Raw genomic sequence first — 24215 nt, forward strand, 5'->3', positions numbered from 1 at the left:
ACTTACTTTACCAATGGTTCGAATTTGGTCACGTGACTGGTCACGTGCGCTCGACAGTTTGTCTGTCTCTCGAAGTCTCGAATAGTTAGAATCTAACCTCGTGTGCGTGTGTTGTCCCAATTATTTTATTAGTAGAAAATTTATATAATTTGAATAAAATGACTGAAGAGAATACTGAAATTGATTGTGTATTACGACCGATGAATTGTGAGATTAATTTGTTGTCGAAGTCCGATGGATCTGCAGTGTTTATGCAAGGTATGTAATGAATATCATTGTTGTATAAACAATTTTTTTTAATTTAATATTCTCTAAATTTTATTATTCTCCATAAATAGGCGAAACCACTATTATCGCAGGTGTAAACGGTCCCATGGAAGCAAGGAGTCAAAAAATGGCTTACGACAAACTTTCCATAGAAGTTGCATATACGCCTCTTAAAGGACCAGCTAGTAAGTTAATATGGAAATTAAAGTCTTTATGAATTACTGTTTCAGTGTTGTTTATTAATTATTTCAGAGATAGATGATAGATTAATTGAAACATATTTAAGGGAGACTTGTGAATCTGCTATATTAGTTTCAATGCATCCTAATACTATGGTATGCATTAATTTACAAGAGATGCAAGATTTTGGTGGGGTATGATTTTGTTTTATTTTATTATATTAATGACAAATCTTTCTAGTAAAAGTAATGTGTGAATAAAAAAAAAAATTTATTTTACAGTTACTGGCTTGTGCTATTAATGCGTCATGTCTGGCATTAATTAATTCAGGACTTTCTATGAAATACACTATTGCAGCTGTAAGTTGCATGATAGAGAAAGAAACAGGAAAAGTAATTATAGATCCTGATAGCACACAATTAAAGGTACCTACTATAGTGACAATTAGTAATAAACTATTTTTTCAATAATAACTATTTTTTATAAGATATTAATTATAAAGTAATTTGTGTACAGAATGCAAAGGCAGAATTCACATACGCATTTGACAGTATTAACAAAGATATTGTGTGCTGCCATAGTGTTGGTCGATTCTCCCAAAATGAGTTCATAGCCTCCATGGATAAGTGTAAACAAGTTAGTCAATTTGTATTTGATTTTTATAGGGAAATCACAAAAAAATATGCAAATACAGTATAATACCATCTTATTTCCTATAAGCATCCTTTCTTTATCTTTTCTTACCTTTTTTTATTTAAAAAAAGAGCTGATATAAATTAATATTGAATTGAAGTTAATAGATTAATCTATTAATAATATAGAAATCGCTTTCTACTCAGTATCATTTAGTTGATACTGTGATAAAGTATCAATTGCAGAATGACATCTGCACGATCAACATATGATTGAGAAAATGAAGAAATATATTTTGTTACCAACCATAAATAAGATGATATTATATCATTTTATATTATAACATTTTTCTTTTCTGGTATATATTTTGTTACGTTAAATTTAAAATTATAAAGTTTAATGTTTTTTATCATACTTTTACTACTCGTAATTAAATAAAGAAGTACACTTCTTAACTTCCACTGATATACGTCTGCAATTTAGTCTCTGCATGTTGCCAACAGAGGATGCAACGTATCTCTTGATTTCTGCTGCCCTCTTGAGCAGCTTTTCTTTATAACTTTAAGTTAAAATCCTAATTAATAAATTATTTAAATAATGAGTTTTATTAAATCTTTTGCAAAACATTTTAGATGTTGACGTATTCAAAAATATACCCATAAAATAAATTTTTTGCACTAATTAAAATATATTTATAAAATAGATTTTTTGCACTAACGTTAATATTCGACCAAAATAGGTTTTAAGATAATTCATAATAAAATTAATTAACAACTATTTTACATAAGAATGTTCTAGAATAAAATACATTTTTGTTATATATGTATTATATAATACAAATAACTATATTAAAATTTATCTTGTAAAGTATTGTTGAATATTAACATAGTGTAAATATTTAAGCAAAATGATAATGGATATTAAACATATATACACATGAAAAGACGTAAATAGTATTTAATTGATATTGATTACAAATTTGATTAATATTAGGTTGTAGTAAACGAATTATTATTATTATTTTTTTTTTTTTTTTTAAGAAATTTATATCTTCTCATTAAGCATATACTTCAACAACCTTTTTCTGCCTTGTTTTTATTATTACATAAACATATAGACTTATTATTAATAATATTCAACTGCAAAGAATAGCAACAAGCGAATAGTACAAATTAATTTGATATGGTCACTCATATAAAGTGATATATAAAATTAGTCAAAAAATCTTTTCCGTTATTTTTCCATTATTACATAATATCCATAAAATATTTATGCAAATCTTACATTTCAACGTTTTATTTTGCTCGCTTATTATTTGTATATTATTATCAAGACATTAACGATTTTAAAAGTGAATGCACTGAGAATGCAACTTGCATTAGGCGCGCATTCGGCTTTGGCGCGTTTAGAGGAGCGGATATCTGTCGGTAGAGCCACGCCCGGTCGCCAATCACAGGTAGTACCTACCATCGACGTGTATCCTTTGTGTCCTCTGGATCCTTTTAGTATCCTCTTTCTGGCTCTCGGGAGCTCAGAGATTTAGTGGGATGGGAGGGAGAGAGGGAGGGTAGGGAGCATCTCGGGACGTCCATTAAATACAGAAATGAGCCTTCCAAGAGCATCTCGAACGGGTCGGACCAGATCCTCTCTCTGGCCGGGCCCAAGACTAAAAGAGAGAATAAGAAAGGCCGAGGAAGAGAACAAGAGAAAGAGAGAGTCCAAGCCGGGTCAGACCGGGCCACGTTTAGCTGAGGTCGCCCCGGGCCCCCAGACCATTAACAAGGAGCGGAGCAATTTATGGACCGGCTCGCTCATTTCCACTTTATTATTATTTTCTCATCTCATAGATGGTCTTCCACGTCGTTTTGTTCTGCCGCGCCTGCCCCCTTTCCCCTCCTCCCCCTTCACCCCTCGCGTCCAGAAGCTTCATCCTTTTCCACCCCATATCTCTCCCTTCGTTTCTCTCTTTTTCTCGTGAAATTAATACCCACGGCTGAGCCGGGAGAGCCACCGGCGAGCCGCGGCGATGAACTCAGAGAAAGGGTACCTCCTCGGACGGGCAAAAAATTGCGGAACGCGAAATATTATTGCGCCTCATCGCCTCCTCCTGTCCTCTCGCGAGACCTTACATCGGTAATAATTTTGACCCGCGCTCACCGGTCTCGACATATATATATATATATATATATATATATATATATATATGCGGAAATTGACTATGTTTATGTGCACAGTCTACTAATTATATATTACGCAGTCCTATTCAAAGCTACTTGTCAATAGCTCACCGAATATGATAGAATCATGATAGCGATATCATTTATTGTTAGCAAGTGAAACAGATCACTATGTAATGTTTCTCATCGTAAAACGATTAATTGATAGTTGTAGTTATATAAATTTGTTACAAAATTAAATCAAAACTTTTATACAAAAGATCTAATCTGCAGATTTTCTAGTAAATAAAACATGAAAGAGAGATAAAGTGGCAAAATAAAAATCTTTCTAATCAGGATAAGAAATTGCAATTAGTACTAATGAGAATTTAAAATTGATTGTATGGCACGAGTTCATTTTGTCGAGAATTATTTATATTTATTACATATTAATATACTGTATTTGATCTATCTCTTAGAAATTAGCGATACATTACACATTATTTCCATTAAATTCTACATTCGGTACAGATATTCTAATCACGAGAGAAAGCGAAATTATTGATATTCTGTTAATTTTAATATGTTTAATATCTTTCTTTATTAGGTAAACATTTTAATGCAAAGCGAATATCCTTGTACATAGAAAGCTCGAGTTGAATTTTTTGAAAGAATTTTTTTTGTCGGATAATATTATCTTAATACGTTTTTCACAAAAAAATTTGTATTGACATTTATTTTTATTTTTAATATTATCTTTTTCTACATGTGTTGTAGATTTCATTTGGTACAAGTTCGCGTGACGCCATACGCTAGTCGATAAATCCCCGGTACGCAAGTTAATTTTAAACGATCACGATTTCCAACAGCGATGACAACATATACGGCGATCTGGCGGTCCCCGCTCCCTATATATAAAATATTTCCGCGATAGTCCTTCCCGCACTTAGCTCTCGTACTCCTGAGTTAAGAACCCTCGAATAAGCTCTCCATTTTACGATTCCAAGCCTATAAGGGCCGAATGCGCGTTTCGAAGTGAAACAGGCGCCTTTCGCTGCTCAGGGAGGTGGACCTGTCCGGGCCCTTTTGGTTGCGTCTCTCTTTTTCTTTCTACGGGCCCGCTCATCGCCTTGACTCGTCTCTTGAGCCGATGCTCGCCCATTGGCGCGAGGGTAGTTGTTATGAAATTAGCATGAGCGATCGAGTTAAGGCCGCGAAGATAATCGCTTCGAGGGTACAACGCGAGGGATTGGACGTGCCGGTGTAGACCGGACGCTTTGCCCAATGCCGCCGATCGTAAGGCCCCGGATGCACCTTCACCACATCCCATTGGCCCGGGACGATTTACGATCGTCTTCGCCCTCCGAACGTCTCCGGTCGTCCGCGCGCGATGAAGGAGATCGCGGCGGTTCATGGCTCGCAATTAAGAACAGCGATGTCTCAATGGATGCCATTACTGGTCAGCTCGTGTCAATACCTTGATTCCGAATCCTGTCTCTTCTTAATTTTCAACCGATCATAAAATATTCATAATAAAACTAAAGAAATATTGTCGAATTTTTAATGAACTGATTAATCTAAAGCCACGTGTAATTATTTTTTATATATTTTTTTTTACTTTTGAATAATTTATTGTAAAAGAGCGAACAAGTATTTTTATCAGTTTGATATGATAATTTAAAATCACATAAAAGGGAATTGAACGGGAATTTTTTCGTTAATGTAAGAAATGTAATAGAGATACCAAAGGGCCCACATATAGTGTCAAAGCCGAAATTCTATAGGTATTGGCCGGCGATGCCAAAAAGCGACGAGAAAGCAGAGGAGCGCGGCGCCAAGTCGAAGGCGAAAGTCGCTTGACGCGTGACATGACTGAAAGTGACAGCCGCTGTGTGTAGGACAGAAATCGTACGTCGAGGAACTGACACCGGAGGGATCGGGGACCTCATCTCTCTGCCGGTCAGGGGCCCAGGTGCAGGCTCCTCGTCGAGAATGACGAATTCTCATCACTCGTCTCGCGGAATTTATCAACATATTTCGTACTAACACATCGACTACTTTTTCGAATATGTGATACGCGCACGAACACATTTTTATTAGCGAATTATTATTGCCGAAGAATGATTAGAGATAATAAGTTTTCATCGTGTAACATATTCGTATTGGACTGTTAACAACAGTTATTATCAGCCTTGGTTTTTTTATAAATATATTGTAAGGTATTCATTTATGAAACATTTAAAAAATACACTTAAGTTTCAATTCTGACTTCTTCGTTCACCGTAAAAATGATCTAGAAGAAGAACAGAACGAGCATAGCGTTAGAATAGAGGATATAAATGCAACGAAGGAAAGCAAATAAGGTAGCGTGATTGTACGATATCATTCTAATAAATTACGCTTACGAGGCCGAGTGTGTAATCGGTCGGAGTTGTCGATAAGTGGAAAAGCCAAGGATGATCGAAACGAAAGGAAGGGCAACGAACGATCGCACTGAACACGAGCAGTATCCCGCGGCGCGACATTGTCCGATCGGATCGTCGAGTAAGATTGATGGTTTCTTAATAACCGAGAAAAACCGGCAAAACGATCCGCTTGCCGCGACACCACGGGTGGTCAACAGTGCGCATTACACCTGGACAACACGGTTTTTCTTCGCCGACATTTGCTGACTCTCCATCTCGGAGTCTCTACCGAGTTTTTCTTTTCGCGTTTAATATCTAAATCATAAACGTCACCGCGCAATGCGATCGATTTCCGGACGATAAACTCGATACCGTTGTTAATTAGCAGATTAAGGATATTAACCGAGTAAGGATATTAATCTCGTTTTATTCGATTTCATTCGTTGATCATGAATCACTCACAAGGGTTGCGATTACTCCCGTGGGTAAACTAATAAATGATCTAGCATATAGTGTTCTCTGCCCGACGATCTACGAGAGGATCGTCGATCTTCTTTTTCCGCGCCAAGGGAGCTAAGGTAATAAGAAGAACGAGCGGGGTTTCGGCGTCAAAGCGTGATTTCGCCTACGTCGATGAGAGCGAAGCGGAACCGACAGAAAGAAGAGAAAGAGAGAGCGAAGTCAGTTTGGTTCTTGTCACATTCTTGTCAAGCGGGACACCGTGCCACGTCAATCTCCTCCTCGCTACGTTCCGCCACGGTGTCTTTTTCTCTCTCTTTCTCTTTCTCCTTCAGTACTCAGTTACCGGTGTCCTGCGTCCGATCGACCATGAAGAGTCGGAATGGATGGATGGATGGACAGGTGGACAAGCGCTCGATGCGTCAGAGAAAAATATAACCGGCGCTCCCTGACGCAGCCGAACTGCCTCATTAGCCCGGTTTTATCCGCAAAAGTATACCATTCTAGAATCCGTGCCGCGGGCGGTGGCTACCTGATAGGTGCCTCTTAGTCTCTCAGTCTTCCGAGGAGCTTGGACAACTTTTTTCACACCGATGGCGTCTAGCATGTCTAGCGTGACTCAAAGAAAATTTATGAAACCTATTTATAAAATTTAAATGGTGTAATCAAGATTACTATAATATAGCTTACAAGCAGCATCAAAAATATATTTTAATATCTTAAATCGAGAAAAATCTATAAAAATTAAATAATATCTTATTAAATAATCTTAACGTGGCCGATTAATCACAAGAATTGCCAGCGTCGGGATGTCAAGAATGCCGCTAATTGAACTGAGACACGCGTTATCGTGAAAAGACTTTGTTCTCCTTTATATTTTGAGACTATTTACATGACGCATCAGGCTGTCTCATCAGAAATGGTGCGGTCGCTGCCGGTAGCGACTGTGGCAACCTGTGAGTCGAGCGTGAGCTCTCGAGGAGGATGGAGAAGGGTAGAGTCTACCAAAAAATACAGCGGCGACGGGGCTCAATTCATCGCGACAGCTCGAGCCATCGATCAATCCACCCCGGCAGACGGGGAACGGGATAAGACGAGGGTGGAGAGGGGAAGAGGTAGACAAGCAGAAGAGAGAAACGTTGTGAAGAAGGTAGCCAGCGCAAACGTTATACCCGATGGGACATTAATTGACACGGATGAAGGAGAGAAAGAGCGAGTGATCTCTCGTTCACCGGAACAAGGAAGGTGCGCAGGGAGACGCGAAACGGCGAGGGTGAAGGGGTACGAAAAGAACAACGGATTGTGGCATCCGGTCCGTCCGATCGTGCCGCCGATCGAGGCAGCAACAGAAACGACAACGACGAGGAGAAAGACGAAGAGGACGAAGAATGAGCTCGACCGTAGGCGGAGTTTCTGGCTTTGTGAATCGGTTTCGCCGCTCCCATGGTATTGGCTATTCCCATAAGATAAGACTTCTGTCTCCGGCTCTCGCGCGACCGATCGTCTTCCGTCACCCACGTGATCGGCCGATTGTTTCCCCCTTTGTGTCCCCGACGCTCCCTTCGCTCTCTTGTCTGTCCACGTTTTTTTTTTCTTGCTCTTCCCGTCCGGGTCTCTTCACATCGATGGTGAACCAAGATTTATGCGTGCCGCCAGTTGAGACGTTTGCGCCAAGAGATTGAATGCGATACCAGGCAGGGTTACCGTGCAGCATACGCAGAACGCGGTCGACTCTCGCAGATCATTCTAAAATATTTGAGCCCCTCGCCGTCAGAGGTTTAGAGACACGCGCGTCCGTAATGAGCCGACACCACTGACAGACTCGTGTCGATCAATCATGCGCGCTCCGTTTCGTTAAGACCACAATGTCATCTGATCGAGGAGCAAGAATCTTGATCACCCTCTTGCAAGAAGGAGTTTTTTTTTCTTTTCAAAAAGGAGAACAAAATCTACAAAATAAATTAAAATAAAAATATTTTGTAAAATATTTTTATAGTCATATGTTGCATTAAATTATTAGCTTCAATTTTTTTCGAAAAGCCATTATATTTTCTTTTTATTTCGAGATAACGAAATCATTATCGAGATTTTTTGATTTTATGCGCGATATATAAACTTGTTTTCTCTTCTCTCTTTTATATTTTGAGACTAGCAAAGATACAGGAAGATATTAAAATGCGATTGTTTCTAAGTGGCCTTCAACAAATATGATTCCAGCACAGTCAGGTTCGTTACCTTTTAATCTGTGAGTTTATTACTGTAAAATTACTCAATATCGACGAAACTATTCAATTAGGCCTAATAACGATGATCCGTTTCATCAGTTCGTAATTATTATTCTTAACTGATTGCATTTTGCAACTTTTAGAGTAAACTCTCGAATCGGCATCATCATCATTATCTAAATATTTTCCTATGGCAGCATCTCTCAAAGATAAATTATCTCAATGCATATGATCGGCCGTTGCGATCAAAATCTATCATCGCGCAATTTTAATGTGCGTTTCCGATCACTATGTAATTTTCATCTACCTCCGTTATACAATTTGTAAAGCAACAAAATCAACGATTCCATCGTCGTTGATTACGTTAAATGAGAGATGCATCCGCGACGTATCGGCAATATTAATTCGCGATTCCTTTTAATTTTCTCAAGCGAGGCCCACCATCGCGCGTCCCGTCATCGCCAATCAATATGCTAACGAGAGCGGGGGGAACAAAAATAAAAACTTAACAAAAGGCAGCGAGACGCGCGGAGGAAAGGGACAAAGAGAGGACGGTACAGACACGATCGAAGCGGTCGTAGTCGGCGAAGTCGCCTCTGGGTACCTCTTTCTTCTGGGTATCTCTTTTGAATGTGCGCCGGCCAATTAAAATAATTAGCGACGAAACGAACGAGAGCGGGTTTACTGCACGATTATTGATACAGATAAAGAGCGAGGCAGATAGATAGACGGACGCGAAACGACGAAGCGAAGCCTGCGATGGGCGACAGAAAGGCGCGGGATACAGAAGAGAGACGCGTTATTTACGACGGACCTGATTTAATAACCGTCGGAATAACGTCTCTCGCGCGCGCGCATTGCTCGTGGCTACGAGCCACGTTGATGCAAAAATCCGAGACGATCCGAGGGGTCGATGAGAATTTAAAGCGATTCCGAGTGTTATTAAAACGTTGGCGATCCTTTATATAACGCCGGGCTTACGGAGCCGCGCGGTCGCGTCCTCGATCGAACGTTTGAAATTTCGATTAGACGTTTCAATTTTCGCGAGCGTCCCGCGATCGGTATCGCGACACAGGAAAGGCGGCCGCTCCGCATCACTTTATGCCGCTTTGTCGAGCTTTTATTCTTTCTACGGTGAGGGTGGAGGAGGGGGAGGGGCACATTATTTACAGGGAATTTAATAACGCTAAAGCGACTTCTCTCTCGTATGCAATCGTGGCGAAAAAAAGAAAAGAGAAGCTAGCTCACGATGTGTTTTTGCAACGTGTAGCAGAATTCGTTTAATTTCTGTATTAAAACGGATGCGGACCGCGGAATCGCAATTCAGATAATGGCATACCGATTAAATTCAATGTAGCGGCGCGTCTAACGGGGCGTCTACTTCAATTACTTTTTGCGCTTTATCCGAACTTTAATCTTTTGTAGCGAAACGATTATTTACGACGAGATTGATTTAATAACGATACGAGCCACGTTTCTCGCGTTGCTCGCGGCCAACGCGAAATGAAGAGACCCGCCGTCCGACGCGAAAAAATCATACACAATACAATATACACAATAGTCGCATCACAACAGCGGCATCATCTAATTTCCCGATTGAACTTTTCTGGCGCGAAGGCGCCGGAATTAAATTTGACATAAGCGAACGAGAAAAACGTTTGTTTTTATTAGCGTCTTTAATGGATTTTCGAAGATACGTGCATCTAATGGAATTATTTAAAAACGGTCGCGTATATATGAAACGGTACAAAGAACAGAAGAGATTAATGTATCATGAAACCGTAATTTCCCGCCAATGATCAAAGAGCAAAGGTTAATGATCTCTGATAGTCCTGATTTGAAAGCATATAGAAGGTGAAACGGCAGACAGGTCACGTTTCAAAGACAGTGCAAGTGGAAAGGCTGAATAGAACGCTGAACTCCCTTTAGGCTTCGTTAGTCAGCCACTGACTTATCAAAGAGCAGCCTCACGACCGATACAATAGCTGAAAATTCTCCGCGCGCACGTTGCTTCCCGTAAAAGATGGCCCGGCTGTCTCGTAAATTCCGGCAACGCGAGGACCCGCGCAGTCTGTTACTACTTTGGCAGGCAGGCACAGCCTCTACACGTTCGCACAAAACCCTCTACGCTATTACGCTACGTTTCGACAGAGGGCTCGGCGCAAGACGGTAATCGATTACGCGAAGCCCGTGCTTCCGTTCTCGACTTTATTTAGCGCGCGTTACGTAGCAACAATGTCACCTGGACAGGTAGCGTGTTTTCGTCGCACATTCTCGGGACGATTACCAATTACTTTTTCGAATTTTAGCGAAACCAAAAATATTTTAGTAAAAAAATTTAAAGAAAATTTTTGTTGGTCCTCGAAATATAGTAATCTTACCACGAGAAACATCAGATGGAAATGTTCCGTAAATTAAGAGGAATCGCGGGCCGAAGATTAGACTAGAAACTGACGAGACTGACAGCTAAAACTGCCAGCATCCGACGTCGTTCGCGACATCCTTGTCGTCGTTTACTTTGGCAAGCGCTTAGGCATTGTCTTGTTGAAGGACTGCTGCCGCTTCCACGGCGAAACCTGACTCGCGTTCAGAACCGTCGGGGCGGCGTTTCATTTATTCAAAGTAAGTTATTGCGATCGGCCCGGCCACTATATTACGGGGCGAAGAGTCTTCTCCTCCTTCATCCATTTCTCTTTTGCCGTTTCCGTCTCCCTCTCGCCCGCGGACCTTCCTCCACTTCGCGGTCAAGAGTATCGGGCTCCCGGTCTCGATTTCCAGGTAAGATATTCATCTAATTCCCCTCTTCCACCCCTCCTCCCTCCCCCGATTAGCTGACCGTGGACGGCCGAATGGCAATCCAGACTGCCTATATAAGCTTTTCAACCATTTAGACAGCGGCCACTAACTCCTCGGCGACCAGACAATCCGTTATATCGCGCGCTCATGCTGGAGATAGACATCTGGCATTCGAGATCTGTGCGTTCAGTATTAATTATATCGACCACTCGTTAATCGCTTGTAGTTACTTATGTCGTCGCACATTTGTTACGCAACATAGAGAGTTTGAATTTCCGTATATACATGTATACAAATTATCGACGTTTCTTTACAAGTCGGAGTTCAAAAGAGAAGATTCTTAGTAGAATAGGTTGATGAGATGTTGATGAAATATAAAATATAGTAGAATAGATGGATAAGTTGCAGCGTTGATTGCGAATGACGGACGATGATTTATGAGACAGGATTGGCCGTAGAACGATGCTCTCAAATGTAATCGGTAAGAGGATCTCTCGCGAGTCGCTGATTCGCGAGATTCATAGCTCGCGCGAGCTCGAACGGAAGCTGAATTCGTCGCGAATACGTGAATGTCGGATTCGTTCAGTATGCCGGTGGACGCGACGGGGGAGAACCCCTGGGAAATTTCTTGACAACGGCTGTGCGGGAGAATGGGCTGGTGGTGAGAGGAGGAGGAGGAGGGAGGGGGGAGGGGGGAGGAGGCAAGGAGGAGGACGCGCAACGTGGGAACAATTTGCAAGCTCGTGGCGGTTCGTAACATTCCTAAGCTCAACGGTAAACGGTTATTCGGGACGCGTCCTCGTACGTTTGTACGTGCATGCGCGGGCGTGCTTCTATCCCGCCGAAGACGCCGCATGGAATTCCGGAATTCGTTGTTGAATTCCGCTCCTTCGATGGTCGTTCTTCCCTTCCTCGCGGCCTCATTTGTTTTCTTTCCTGTTGCAGGGACTACGAGTTACTATGAGCTCGTATCTTTTTACATCCCATTACTAGCTTGTCATGAAGCTACTTTAATTGTATAGGGATAAATAATTAATTCTGAAATAAAAGATACCTGTAATTGTCTATTGCTTTCGAAGATTATGCTGATGCATTTTGACGATGCTTCTTGGGATTGCACGCGAGTCTCTTTTTTCTTTTTATAAATCAATTAATAATATTTGATATGACTCTTGAAAAACTGATATAATAAATTAGTAACGTGCGAAACCCATCTCGGTATTTTTGAAACTGATTTTTTATGAAATCTACACAATGTAAATCGCGGTTCTAGCGCGATTCATATCTTTATACAGATAAATTAAAATCAAAGCCATCAAATTTTTTTCTATGTTTTTGGGACATGGATCACTTTTTGGCACAATGATTCTATGCGCGCGTGGCCAAACGTGTTTGTTAGGAAGAGAAAAGAGCGACTAAAGACGTCGCTGCCGGAAAGAGGAGGATTGTAAATGTCGACGCGAGTGACACGCGTATTTCGAGCACGCGGCAACGAAATCCCGTCGGTTCTATTTGTGGGGTGCTACGGTGATGTTTCACATTGACGTCTCGACGAGCCTCCTTGGGCCTCGTCTTCGCGCGATGAATCTTCATCGTTGGAAAACTTGAGCCTCGTGCCTAGCGCGATCTCTCGCCCCGAAAATTCAATGCGTCATTTTATTAGTATTGTAAAAATCGTCGTTTCAACGCCAAACGTAGATACCCCTGCTTTTTCCCGTTTGACTTACGGATTTGCATGTGTAAATGTATTTTAGATAATCGCCGTTACGTCATGCGCACGGTGATACATTTTCTTTCTTCCAAATGTTTACAAATATATTTTATAATTATTTTAATATATAATATATATATATATATATATATATATATATATATATATATATTACTGATATCTTTATTTTTACATGCTATGTAAACGTTTTTTTTTTGTAATATATAATGTATGTACGCACGCATAACTTTTATATAGCCTCCGGATGATTACATTAACATTTTTAAAAAGTACAAATAATCTTATTTCTAAATATTTATTACATTTTTTTTGTTTTGTAAAAGAAGGTAAACATAAACTTTGAGCAGATGCTACGCATCTTTTTCGTCGTCTCGCGTACTCTTCATTCCCGTAAGAAGGGAAGGAAAGGAAGGAACGTAAGGGTCGGTAAAAGGAAGGTGGGTGGAGTGCCGCGAGTGTAAGTAACGAGTTCAGAATTTCATTAGCGGACGGGCGGCGAGATTATTTTAAAGAGATACGGAATTACTTGATTAGGAGGGAAAAAGTCATTAACTCAGGCGAAACTAATTAACGCTAGGCTCGAGAACGGCTCCTCTCCTCTTCGTGGGTTTGCCTTTAGCTCACCGCGGCCGCAAGTCTTTTTCACATCTGCCATTTCTCTCCGTTCATTCTCGCCCTTTTTACGCTCGCGCAGTATGCAGTAATTATATCGAAAGAAAATCGATTCTCGCCGCTTTGTGATATAATCAACCAAGGATTGTTTCTCGTATCGATATCTCGTACGCGCATACGTTGATTGTGTTGGTAGGATTATAATTTCGTCTCTACCGTAATATCCGCAGAGAATAAATATAGAAAATGTGAGAAAAGCAAGGCCATTTTTCATCGTTACGTTCATATAATGTAATAGCTTAGATTTAATTTTTCAGCGCGATATACAACACGTTACGTTGGGGAAAGAGTGTTCAATGAATTATAATTGGACCTTCCACTCGGCGGGGAAACGGGAAAGTGGCGAGCAAGATTATCGGGAGTAAGGTAGATGGGGAGTCTTGCAGGCGTAAAATAAGGAGGGAAGTGTAAACAATAAGTCTCGCGGCGAAGGGTTGAGCCCGGCATAATTTCGTTATGGTTATGAATCGCCGCGCTCGGGATAATGCTGTCTACTTATGCGCGCCATCCGAGTTAATTTTATTCGCGCGCTGAAGCTTCGAGACATTCATCCACCTGTCATTCATTAAATTATGAATGTGTCTCTGATGCGCGACTCGCGTCTGATCAATATACCTGATCGTGTCACTTGCATTGATACCGAAGTAACCTGATTATAGATACACAGCCGCGACATTACAAAAATTTATGACTACGAAAATATAATTATCGGTTAGGAAAATGCCCGAAAAAAAAAGAAATATAAAGATTATTTAGTAATTTACATGACTTTTATTGTATATCATTAAGATTATCGCGAACAAGACGGCCACGCGATCTTGTCATTTTGCGCTTCTTCGCACTTTATGATGATAATCGCTATAAGCTTCAACATGTGCATATGTAATATAATTATATTATAAGGCAGATGCATATGGAGCGTATGATAGCATTTAATTAGCTATATTTTCATGTCGAAACGAAGTTGGATGGAATTAATATAATTTTATAAGTGTATACATTTTTATTTTCTTTATAAAATTGTATAAATACGTTAAATGCACATCTTCATAAAATCATAAATAAAAATTAATTATGATCTCACTCGTTCATTTAATACTTTAAGGCAGAATAATGTAGAATGCTATTTTTCAACTCTCGCACGACGTTATTTCTCATACGCGATCAAAACCATCGCTCTATGTTAGTCAAATTAGCATCGGGAGTTTTTACCTCATATATACCTTATCGCGATTTACATCGTGTCTGTGAATACTCATGTAGTTTACACGACGTATCTGCATAAACATATCACGTTCATTTCTGCGCGTTGAATCTTTCGTTGCTTCGTTAGGACGGGAGAAGGCAACCGTGGCTATGACAGTTTATGATCGCGATAGGAATTGATAATTCACTCATTCGAGATGCATGAGCAGGTGGATGCCATCCATTCCCGTCATTCATAGTGTAAATTAATTTCTCCGTGAATCATCGCGACCGCGATGCAAACGGCATTTCGTTGGGCAAACGTATTGGAAAAGCCACCCGCTGTCGCGTCGTTGGTATTAGTCGTTGGTATATACTTCGTCGACGATATCGCGATCATCCTTGCCTCGGTGCAAGGTGAGTTTGCACGTAGGTAAGCTAATTGTACAAAGACATAACGAACGGCACCGTGGTGCGCCGTGCTCTCCCCGTAGCTTCGTTAACGCCGGAAAAGAACTGCGCTTTACGACGCGCAATTATTGCGCTAATAATTTATCGCGGCTCAAGTGTTCACAGGGCGATGCCACGCTGATATAAACGTGGCGCAATGTCCGTCCGCGTCTGTGTACAAACGAGAAATATGCGATGCGTGTGTATATAAAGGGCGGCACTATATTTTTGCGTGCCTCCCGAACACGGAGGCTCACCCGCGCCGTCCCCGCGCCGTTCCCCGTATAGCTAGGTAATACCTGGCCGGAATAAAATTGTACTCTGTGTGTTGTCGCACCAGGCACTTGCCACAGATCATCCCCTCAGGGTTCTTCGTTAAGCGAGGAAATTTTAAGGTTGCCGCGTAAAGCTGCGACTAAAGCCGGCGACAAAAATCCTCGAGTTATGGGGCCGGGCACACCGTTTTAGCGTGCAAGCATGCAGGTCGTTTTAGTTCTCGTGGAAGGGTGGCGAAGAAGAGCGAGGGCTATTCTTTCCCTTCTTCACTCTCTTTCCGTCTCGCTCTTGGCTCCCTTTTTCTGTCTCGCCTTCCTCTCTCCCGCACTCTTACCCTTCTTCTCCGCATGCAATTCCCATGCATATCTGCGCGCTTCTTTACGAGGAACATCTTTTTTCTCCTGTCGTCGTCGTCGCCGTCTTTCGGGATATTCGAGAATATGCGAGAGACGCGCTTTTACCTTCGGTACCTCTTATACCCTTAATCGAAAATCGCGCTGCTTTTTCCGTGGAATAAAATAATCGCGGCTATACGCGAAATTACTAGCTTCTTTGTCCTGATCGATTATTAAGACCACGTGTTCGGAGAATACGACATGTAATCTCGGGAAAAAAAAATGTTTCGACATTGGGCTTCCGACATGTCACGTCGTGCGCATAATTAACATTATTTATCGGCCGTTGATGCCGGGAGGAACATTAATCTATCGCGTCGGCGGTAATTAAATTTATTCCGTTTCAATTATAATATCACCGGCGGACAAGATGATGCAGACAGCCGGTGTACGGCGCGTTTAATTGCAGGTGCCGTCCGGTCATGAATTATACGGGGCCTCGATTTTCTGTATGTTCATCCAATGAAGGGAGGGACCCTTCTTTTTCCATACGGACAGTCCATCGCGCGCTTTCGATATTTATGCAACGTCGCACCGACATAACGATGATCGAGCCTCACTCAGCGTGTTATGCACCGATGCACCCGAGAATGCAACTTCATCCGGATCGTCCGGCGGGCATTCCGGGCCGGGCATTCCGGACCGGTTTCGGTTTACAATATAAGTTACGACGGGAGAAACGAACGACCGATAAGCTGATAAACAAATCTCCCGCTACCACACGGACGATTATCCTTCGTCCGCGGCGCGCTTCCATGATTGTCGGCGAACGGTTCTTTAATCGAGACAATTTGTCGCGAGTCGCGCGCCGTTTTAATTAATAAAAACGTTGATTCGTTGAAAATTACTCGTTAGGAAAATATTACATGCAAAATCTTATCTTTAAATGAACTCTATTGAAATTAACGATCTTATCAAGGTGTCGCTTATTAAAACGTTAATCCGCATCACGCCGCGTTCTTGCCGGAGAAATTGATTAAAAACGATATAAACGAGAGACTGTGCCGCATACTTGCCATCTGGTAGCGTTCGTTAGGAGATATCTGGAAACACGTCTTCGCCGAGAGCTAATGCCAGTCGATCCATCTTGTCTGGGATGGTAATCAACCGTGGATAATGAATAACGATTAATTGCACTAATTGTACACTTACTCTCTTATCCGTGTATTTTTGTCAATTTCTTTCTTTATCTACTGTATAAATCAACAGTAATTATCAATTATATTAAATAAACATAGGGAAAAAATTTATTTGTCGAAAATAAAATTTGTTTGAATTTTTATTAACCGGAAAGAATCTTTGTATCATCTTAAATATATTAAATTCGTATTTATGGATAAAGCAAACGACAAACGGCAAATGGGTATTTGAATAAAGGGTGGATGAATAATAAATAAAGGTTAATATAAAATCTTCTCTCTGTATGTCCTTGGAATCTACTTATATTCAACATAGAAAATTGATCGTCGACAGTAAGCAACTCGAATCATGACGCCGTGTAATAATAATAAAAAGCTCTGTACAAAAACGGAGACATAAAATGTATCGCAGTATCGGACATTTTTGCGAGAGAAAGAAAAGAGCTGATTTTGCTGCATAAATGCTCGATTCCAGACGGCTTGCAGCAGCAGAGCCGCACTTAAACATCGTACACGTCTGATGCAGCGAACACGATGCGAGTTTACGCCGGGCTCATATACCGGCCGTGTGTAACAGGAAACTTACTTTAACCCCGTCACCTTGCCACACTTATTTCAAGCCGACGGCAGCCATTTCTATGGCGTGTTCTCGGTCCGGCAAATGATTTCGAGAGCGTAAGAGCGGATCGTGAAGAGAACCTGGCGAGCGAGCGAGCGAGCGAGCCCAGAAATAGAAGCCGCCGCTGCTGTCACTGTCAACGCCTAATGAACGATATATATAAGCCGGAGGAAACCTTGCTAAGAATCCAAGATGGCTACCGACATCCCGAAGGATCGCGGGGGAATCCTGTGATTACATTCCTGTCTCACCCCGCTCTCGTCGCCGCCACCCGCGCCGGCACGCTTCGGGAGCTCTTCCCCTCTCTCTCTCTCTCTCTCTCTCCCCCTTCACCGTTATCGTCATCCACCCCCGCCGCATCGCCGACAGTACCTTATTTCAGGAGCCTTCCGGCGTGTCCTGGATAGTTTTAGAACATCTTTCTGACGTACGAAAGTCCTGTCATTCGAGCGGAAATTGTAAGCCCTGTCCTCGCCGCGCCCCACGATTATCCCCGTGATTATTCCCACGGTTTGTTAACATCGCGCTTTCTGTGCGCAACTAAAACCGGTTCGTCTCGCTCATCAATACTTCTTTTAATTCATCGTGATTAAAAATATCCGCGATTATTACTATTTCACGCGGACTGATATATTATCATCAATACGACAATTTTTCTAAACGCACGAGTAATCTAGCGGAAATGTTTCGAGCGCGATAAAATCCAACATTTCTCTGGCAGAATTTGCCAGACGTCAAATTTTCAAGAGCTTATACAACAATGCGGAACAGTCCGTTAATAAAAGATGGCTATTTAATCGGCGCGACGATAAACGACCTCGGTGATTCATCGATCGTTTGCGACGTTATGATCATTTGGCCGTTTCTGCGTTATATATGGCATGTGGGATAATTTATCTTCTTGCACTTACTCGCGCCCACAACTCACGATCGCAGATCGCTCTTAATTTCAGAACGATTTGTCGTGGTCGGTTGTGCGACGATATCGAAATATGGTGGACGTATACTTTATATATTTCTTCTTTTTTCTTCGATTTACCGTATTACTTGACCCTTAAACATTTATGTCACAGAATTGAGATATATATATATATATATATATATATATATATATATATAAAACGAATGTTTCATAATCATTTATTCTCAGAGTTGAAAACGGATAAGGCACATTACATATAAATATCTGGATATACTATATCTATAAATGAGTTTTTTATATATCTTTAAACACCGAGAATAATTGTTATTTTCTAATAGATTTATATTGATATTATAAAAACCATTATTTATTTTATCTGTTACATTTAATATTACAACAGCTTTAATATATTTTTGAACTTAAACCGGTAAACCTAATTCTAATATTTTGAAAATATTGGAAAAAAATTTATTGCAATGTTATCTTAAACTTTAATATTAATTATTATTAAAAGAGAATTCTTTTTATATATAATCTTTTTTAAAACTTTATGATGTGACACTGTTATCATTATCTTTTTATTCTCTCTCTCCCTCCCATCTCTTTATATAGTTTTCTATTTACATGTAAATTGCATTTCATTCAATATAACTGAAAAATATCTCGAATATTCCAACGCCATACTTGATAAATATTTTTCAAAGTTTCCTGTTGTATATGTATATGTAATCGATTACTGATTTCGGGGCATCGCCGATGGCACAGCAGCCGCTTTTATGGTGTGGAAAAATGAAACGCTCGTGAGTAATCGCATTCAATAGCCAGCGTTGTCTTTTTTAATTAAACCTCGTTATGATCAATTTGGTATACAGTGCCACGTGCGAGCCATCGAATAGTCGTTCTCGCGATAGCGAATCGTGGACTCACGTTGGTTGTTTGGTCGGTATATAGTAACTGCAATAGTTTTTAATCGAAAGTATCGACCTGTAGCAAAACAATTTTGCATGTATCGAAAATTCTGCGACCGCGTCCGAATTAAAAAAATGCATGTTTCATGCATGCTTTTCGAAATATCGCAAAATATTTTTATTTTTGTTCTATCTATTTGTCGATCATATTATCCTACCACTCGAAGGATTCTCTTTTATTACGTAAACTTTTTATCTGCGTTTCGTAATAAGTCCAAATGACGAATGCGTCAACGACGCAAAATGAGATACGAACAAAAAAAAAATTATGCTCGCGCGTCGTAAGATTTACGCAATACTAATTATGCGCGCGCGGCAAGTGAACGGACAAAGGGAAATAATGGCATTGTCGATCACGCTAATGACCGGACCGAAGGCGAGAATGGGTGGTGGATGGACGGCAATAACAATGGTACGCGCGAATAACCAGCGGCCAGCTTAACGGTCGACGCGATAACAGCGACGTTAAGTTACAGGGATGAAAATAACGTCGCTGTAAAGTTCCCTCCACCGTTCCTTCTCCTGTGATACGGCGAGAATAATCTAAGGAACGTGTTAACTGCGCGGCAGTTCTCCTTTTGTAAAGTATTAATATTAACGGCCGTCGGCGAATTCATGCACGCGACGATTTATTGATAAAAATTGCAATATTCTGAGATTTGAGCACAAAACAAACTACGAAATGGATTCAACAACAAAAGATAACATAAATTTAATAGGATATATATATATATATATATATATATATATATATATATATTAATATACAATAATATTAATAAGTGCCATTCCCTTGAATGTTTATGTCATGTATTGTTACTTATTCAGGTAGCGAATGATTCCGTTGTCCCCGGGATTAGTTCACGGGACTTAATAGCATCAAAATTTGGGTCGCGATAATTTATACAGTGTGTCGCAAACAAGACTATAAATCCTTCGCATTAGAGCTTTCACGTGTTCTACGTGTGTAATAAGAGCGCGAGTATCGAGATGATCAACTTCGAAATTTATTAATTCTGTACTAATTTAGACGTGAAATTATTGCGCAATATTAAACATATGATCAAAAAAAATATATAAATAAAATAAATTTCACGTATTGTTCCACGCACGTGTACGAGGTTTCTGTGCACAAACCTTTGCAATATAACTTCACATTGTAATCCTCGCCATCGTGCCGTTTTTGCTCTTTTCAGATTAAATTCGACTTTACGAGCGAGCGAGCGAGCTTGCGAGGCAAAGTGGTGGTCAGGAAGTTCATCATCATCATCAAGTCGCAAAGAGAGCTACGTGACTCGGCAAGGCCTGAACGTAAAGCGAATTTATATCTTTTTATGGCTACCGCTCGTTAGCCGCGCGATTCGATGATCTTGGCACCTTATTCCGCAAAAATCTCGATACTCTATCTCGATTCTCAATACAAGCAACATGTGAAATGACACTTTGTTATATACTCAACGTTAATATAGAAAGGTGAAAATTTGCCGATTTATTTTTACATTGGCATTTGGGAGGAGAAAGATTTATTTTCGAATTCAAGTAAAGATAAAAATAAATATGAATAAAAATAGTTAATAGTTATTTTCTCATGTAAATTTTCGTGCAGATACATCTTCTCTATTATAAATACTTGCTGTTCTACTAAGAAAGCACACAAAGATGATTACAACCTGTCCAACTGAAACGTCTCGCTTGCGTCGAACTTCTATTCTGCAATGCGTCTCCGATAAAAATGATGTGAGGGTGTTTTACATTTTTTTTGTTCTCTTTTCTATTTCTTTTTTTCTCTTTCTTTCTATCTCTCTCTTGCTCACTTCTGAACGAGTTGTCGGGTATCGCTCTATGACGTTCAACACGCCCCTTTTCTGCTGTCGACTTCGATAGCTCTGCTAGTAGTCGCGCAGTTCACGGTAATTATTCCCCCTTGCACTTTAAATACAGTAATCCCTGAGTTTCTTCGCCGCATTGTTTATGGTAATTCCCGTTGCCGCTATAAATATTCCCGCAAATACAAAAATTGCAAGCCTCGCCCGGGCACGGGCGATGGCTGCCGCTCACGCTAGAGGCAATCAACCCGTAGACGTTGAAAGAGAGCGATATCAGAGAAGAAACGTGGTTGCAATATTCCGTGCGAAATACACGTCGCGCGCGGAAACACTCGTTGGAATATTCAAAAATCTGTCGGGGAGGTCCAACTTAACAGGAATTTTGCATATTTATACTTTGCAGACATAAGAACGGTAATTACGTTTAGTAAGTAAGTTCTGCGCATTATACATTTCGGAAGGAAATAAATAAAATATTGATGATTGAGATCGGCGCAGCCAATTAAAACCAACTATTATCGAAAGTTTTTTTTTCGAACAATATCGTGGTAAAGAAAATGTAAATTTATAAAAAAATATTGCTTTAACATTTACAAAAAGAAAAAATGTTTGAAGTCTCTTTCATTGCACGCGTAAGATTGACCAACGATTGCACAAGAGACATCGGACTATGATTTACAGATCGCAAACCACCGATATACCTCTCGCGTCTTCTCTCTCATCCCGGCAACATAAAATAAATAATGAATTTCTTCTCCGCGCCGTCACCCATCCGTGGCCGTCATTATCCGCTTTCCCATTTAGTCGCGGCGGATTCAAACTCACGATTCCAATTCGCTCTGCGAGACGTCGGTAAATATGTTCGTGCTCGCACGATATTTGCGATAGACAGTCCCTAACGAACAACCGAGCGCGAGAAGACAAACGAGTTATCCGACCGATTATTGTCTCCACCCACGCGGCCCCGGGGCTCGAATCTCTTGTCCTTTCTCGTTCTCTCTCGGGCGCTATCGATCGGCGATGTTAATATTAGATGAGCGAGGCACCTGCCGCCCTCGTTCTCTAGCCATTGTCACATACCCCTGAAAGTTTAATCGGCTTCTTTGCCCAGCCACCTCTCGCGCTGACCTTTTTGTCTTGGAAGCAGCTGCCACCGCGCTCTATCTCCTTTTCCCTCGCGGAGTTGCTATGGAGAAAAAAAAATACGACAGCGCCGCTGATTATTTTATGCGTAAATATTAAGAAGGTATCTCGTTTGATACAACTTGTCACTAAACCGAGTATTTCTTGTTAGCTCAGACGAGTTTTATATCAGTTTACAATCAGTTTACAATCAGTCACAGTAATATCAAATATCTTTTTTATCATAATTTCACTTCGCTTGTTGTTTCTTCTTGTTTCAATCTTTTGGAAGACAATAAACAATCTATTTATTATACGAAATTAATTTCAATATAGATATTAAGTTTGAAAAGTCTCGTTAGATTTCTTTAAGATATAAGTACGTGTAATTTCGAGCAAATTTCTCCTGTTTTTTTATTCCGGTTGTATCAAAGTAATCTCGAAATACGCTACAGATTCGAGAGGAATGCAGGAGATAATAACCGATCGTTAAGACAAGTTCCACTCCAATTACACAACAGTCGCGATACTCGCGACTAAATATAATCGCGCGTATTACCGAGTAATTATCGGCGCTGTATCATTAATTTATCGACGATGCCGTCGTTTGAAGCAATTTCTTGCATAATGAGATAATATCGGGAGTTTATCTCGATTGTGTGTGTGTGTGTGTGTGTCGAAGACGCTGTTACTTGCGATTATCTAGATATTTATCTACGCATTCTCGTATAACGAGCGTACAACAAGTTGTTATTCGATTGCAATTCGAGCAATCTTTCGCGCGTAAAAAGCGACATCGATTTTCGTGGAATTCCGATAAATTCCGAGCATTACCGATAGATATTTAAATTGCCGGCATCTTTGCCTGCAATTTTCTCGTTATGTTTATTACGTTACGTAAAGATGTGCTTTAACGACGATACCTAATGAGACGATACAAAAAACAGAAAACTTGGTAGACAACGATTTACACTTTCTAGCGAAGCTTTTTTTTTTTTTTAACAAGAACCCTTACAGCACACGAAGCGTCTCATCCTCCGCAGGAACTAATTAAAGCCTGATATAAATAACTTAATTAACAGACACGCCGGGTCGCGTATCTCGCGCCGAGCGTATATATGCAATCTCTCTTTTCTCTCTGCCTAGAAATTTTAGTCTACACCGTGGATGCATCGTTCTCGAGGAAAGTATAAGCGCGTCCGCACGTCTATCCCATTCTTTTACTTAATTGCACCGTGTTCGTGCAGCATGCCCTTCCATATAATACATATTTCATACTCTCATACAATGTGCTGGACATATTCTCTCGGATACACGTGCTATCTTGCAATCGTCATTAACAATTGATTAAACATGCTCTGTCCATCTCTGCGTAACGAAGTGCGGTAGCGCTTCCCGTTCTCGGATTCGGCGTCTGATAGAGAAACGCTCACGTACATCGCATTTTTCCGTTTAATTGTATACGCAAAGCCGCGATCTCGAGATGAGCGAGCGACGGTACGATCCACCACCCGGTCTCTTCTCGGAGCTGGCGAGAATGTAATTACGAAGCGGAGATCCACGGGTCGAGATAGGTCCCCGCGAGCGTGATGGATGTTTTCAGCGTCTGCTCCGCGTCTGCTCCGCATTACTGACTTACGAGCTCGCGAGTCTATAGACACGAGCCCGTCCCGCTCTTCTATCTTTTGCCGACCGCCTTGCTCCGAGTACGGTGTACGCGCCGACGGGACGACCATTCTATGTAAATCGCGTCGTAAAAGACCCGACAGACACCCCACGGAAGGCGGC

At 40.8% G+C, this 24215-nt stretch overlaps 1 protein-coding gene across 4 annotated transcripts in view; it reads left to right on the forward strand.

Moving 5' to 3' along the window:
* Window positions 1-74: 74 nt before the first annotated feature.
* LOC126856207 (exosome complex component RRP46) overlaps window positions 75-24215 on the forward strand; it is a 38944-nt gene continuing 14803 nt past the window's right edge. For 2 of the 4 annotated variants that reach the window (XM_050604499.1, XM_050604503.1), the window contains exons 1-5: window positions 75-258; window positions 339-452; window positions 520-641; window positions 729-872; window positions 964-1083. In XM_050604499.1, coding sequence (XP_050460456.1) covers window positions 159-258; window positions 339-452; window positions 520-641; window positions 729-872; window positions 964-1083 — 600 coding nt within the window. In that variant the 5' untranslated portion in view covers window positions 75-158. Of the gene's footprint in view, window positions 259-338; window positions 453-519; window positions 642-728; window positions 873-963; window positions 1167-4013; window positions 4160-24215 lie in introns of those variants that run through there. The other 2 variants (XM_050604501.1, XM_050604500.1) reach the window with 2 other exon arrangements.

Source organism: Cataglyphis hispanica, chromosome 18 (genome assembly GCF_021464435.1).
Source record: "Cataglyphis hispanica isolate Lineage 1 chromosome 18, ULB_Chis1_1.0, whole genome shotgun sequence".
Taxonomy (NCBI): domain Eukaryota; kingdom Metazoa; phylum Arthropoda; class Insecta; order Hymenoptera; family Formicidae; genus Cataglyphis; species Cataglyphis hispanica.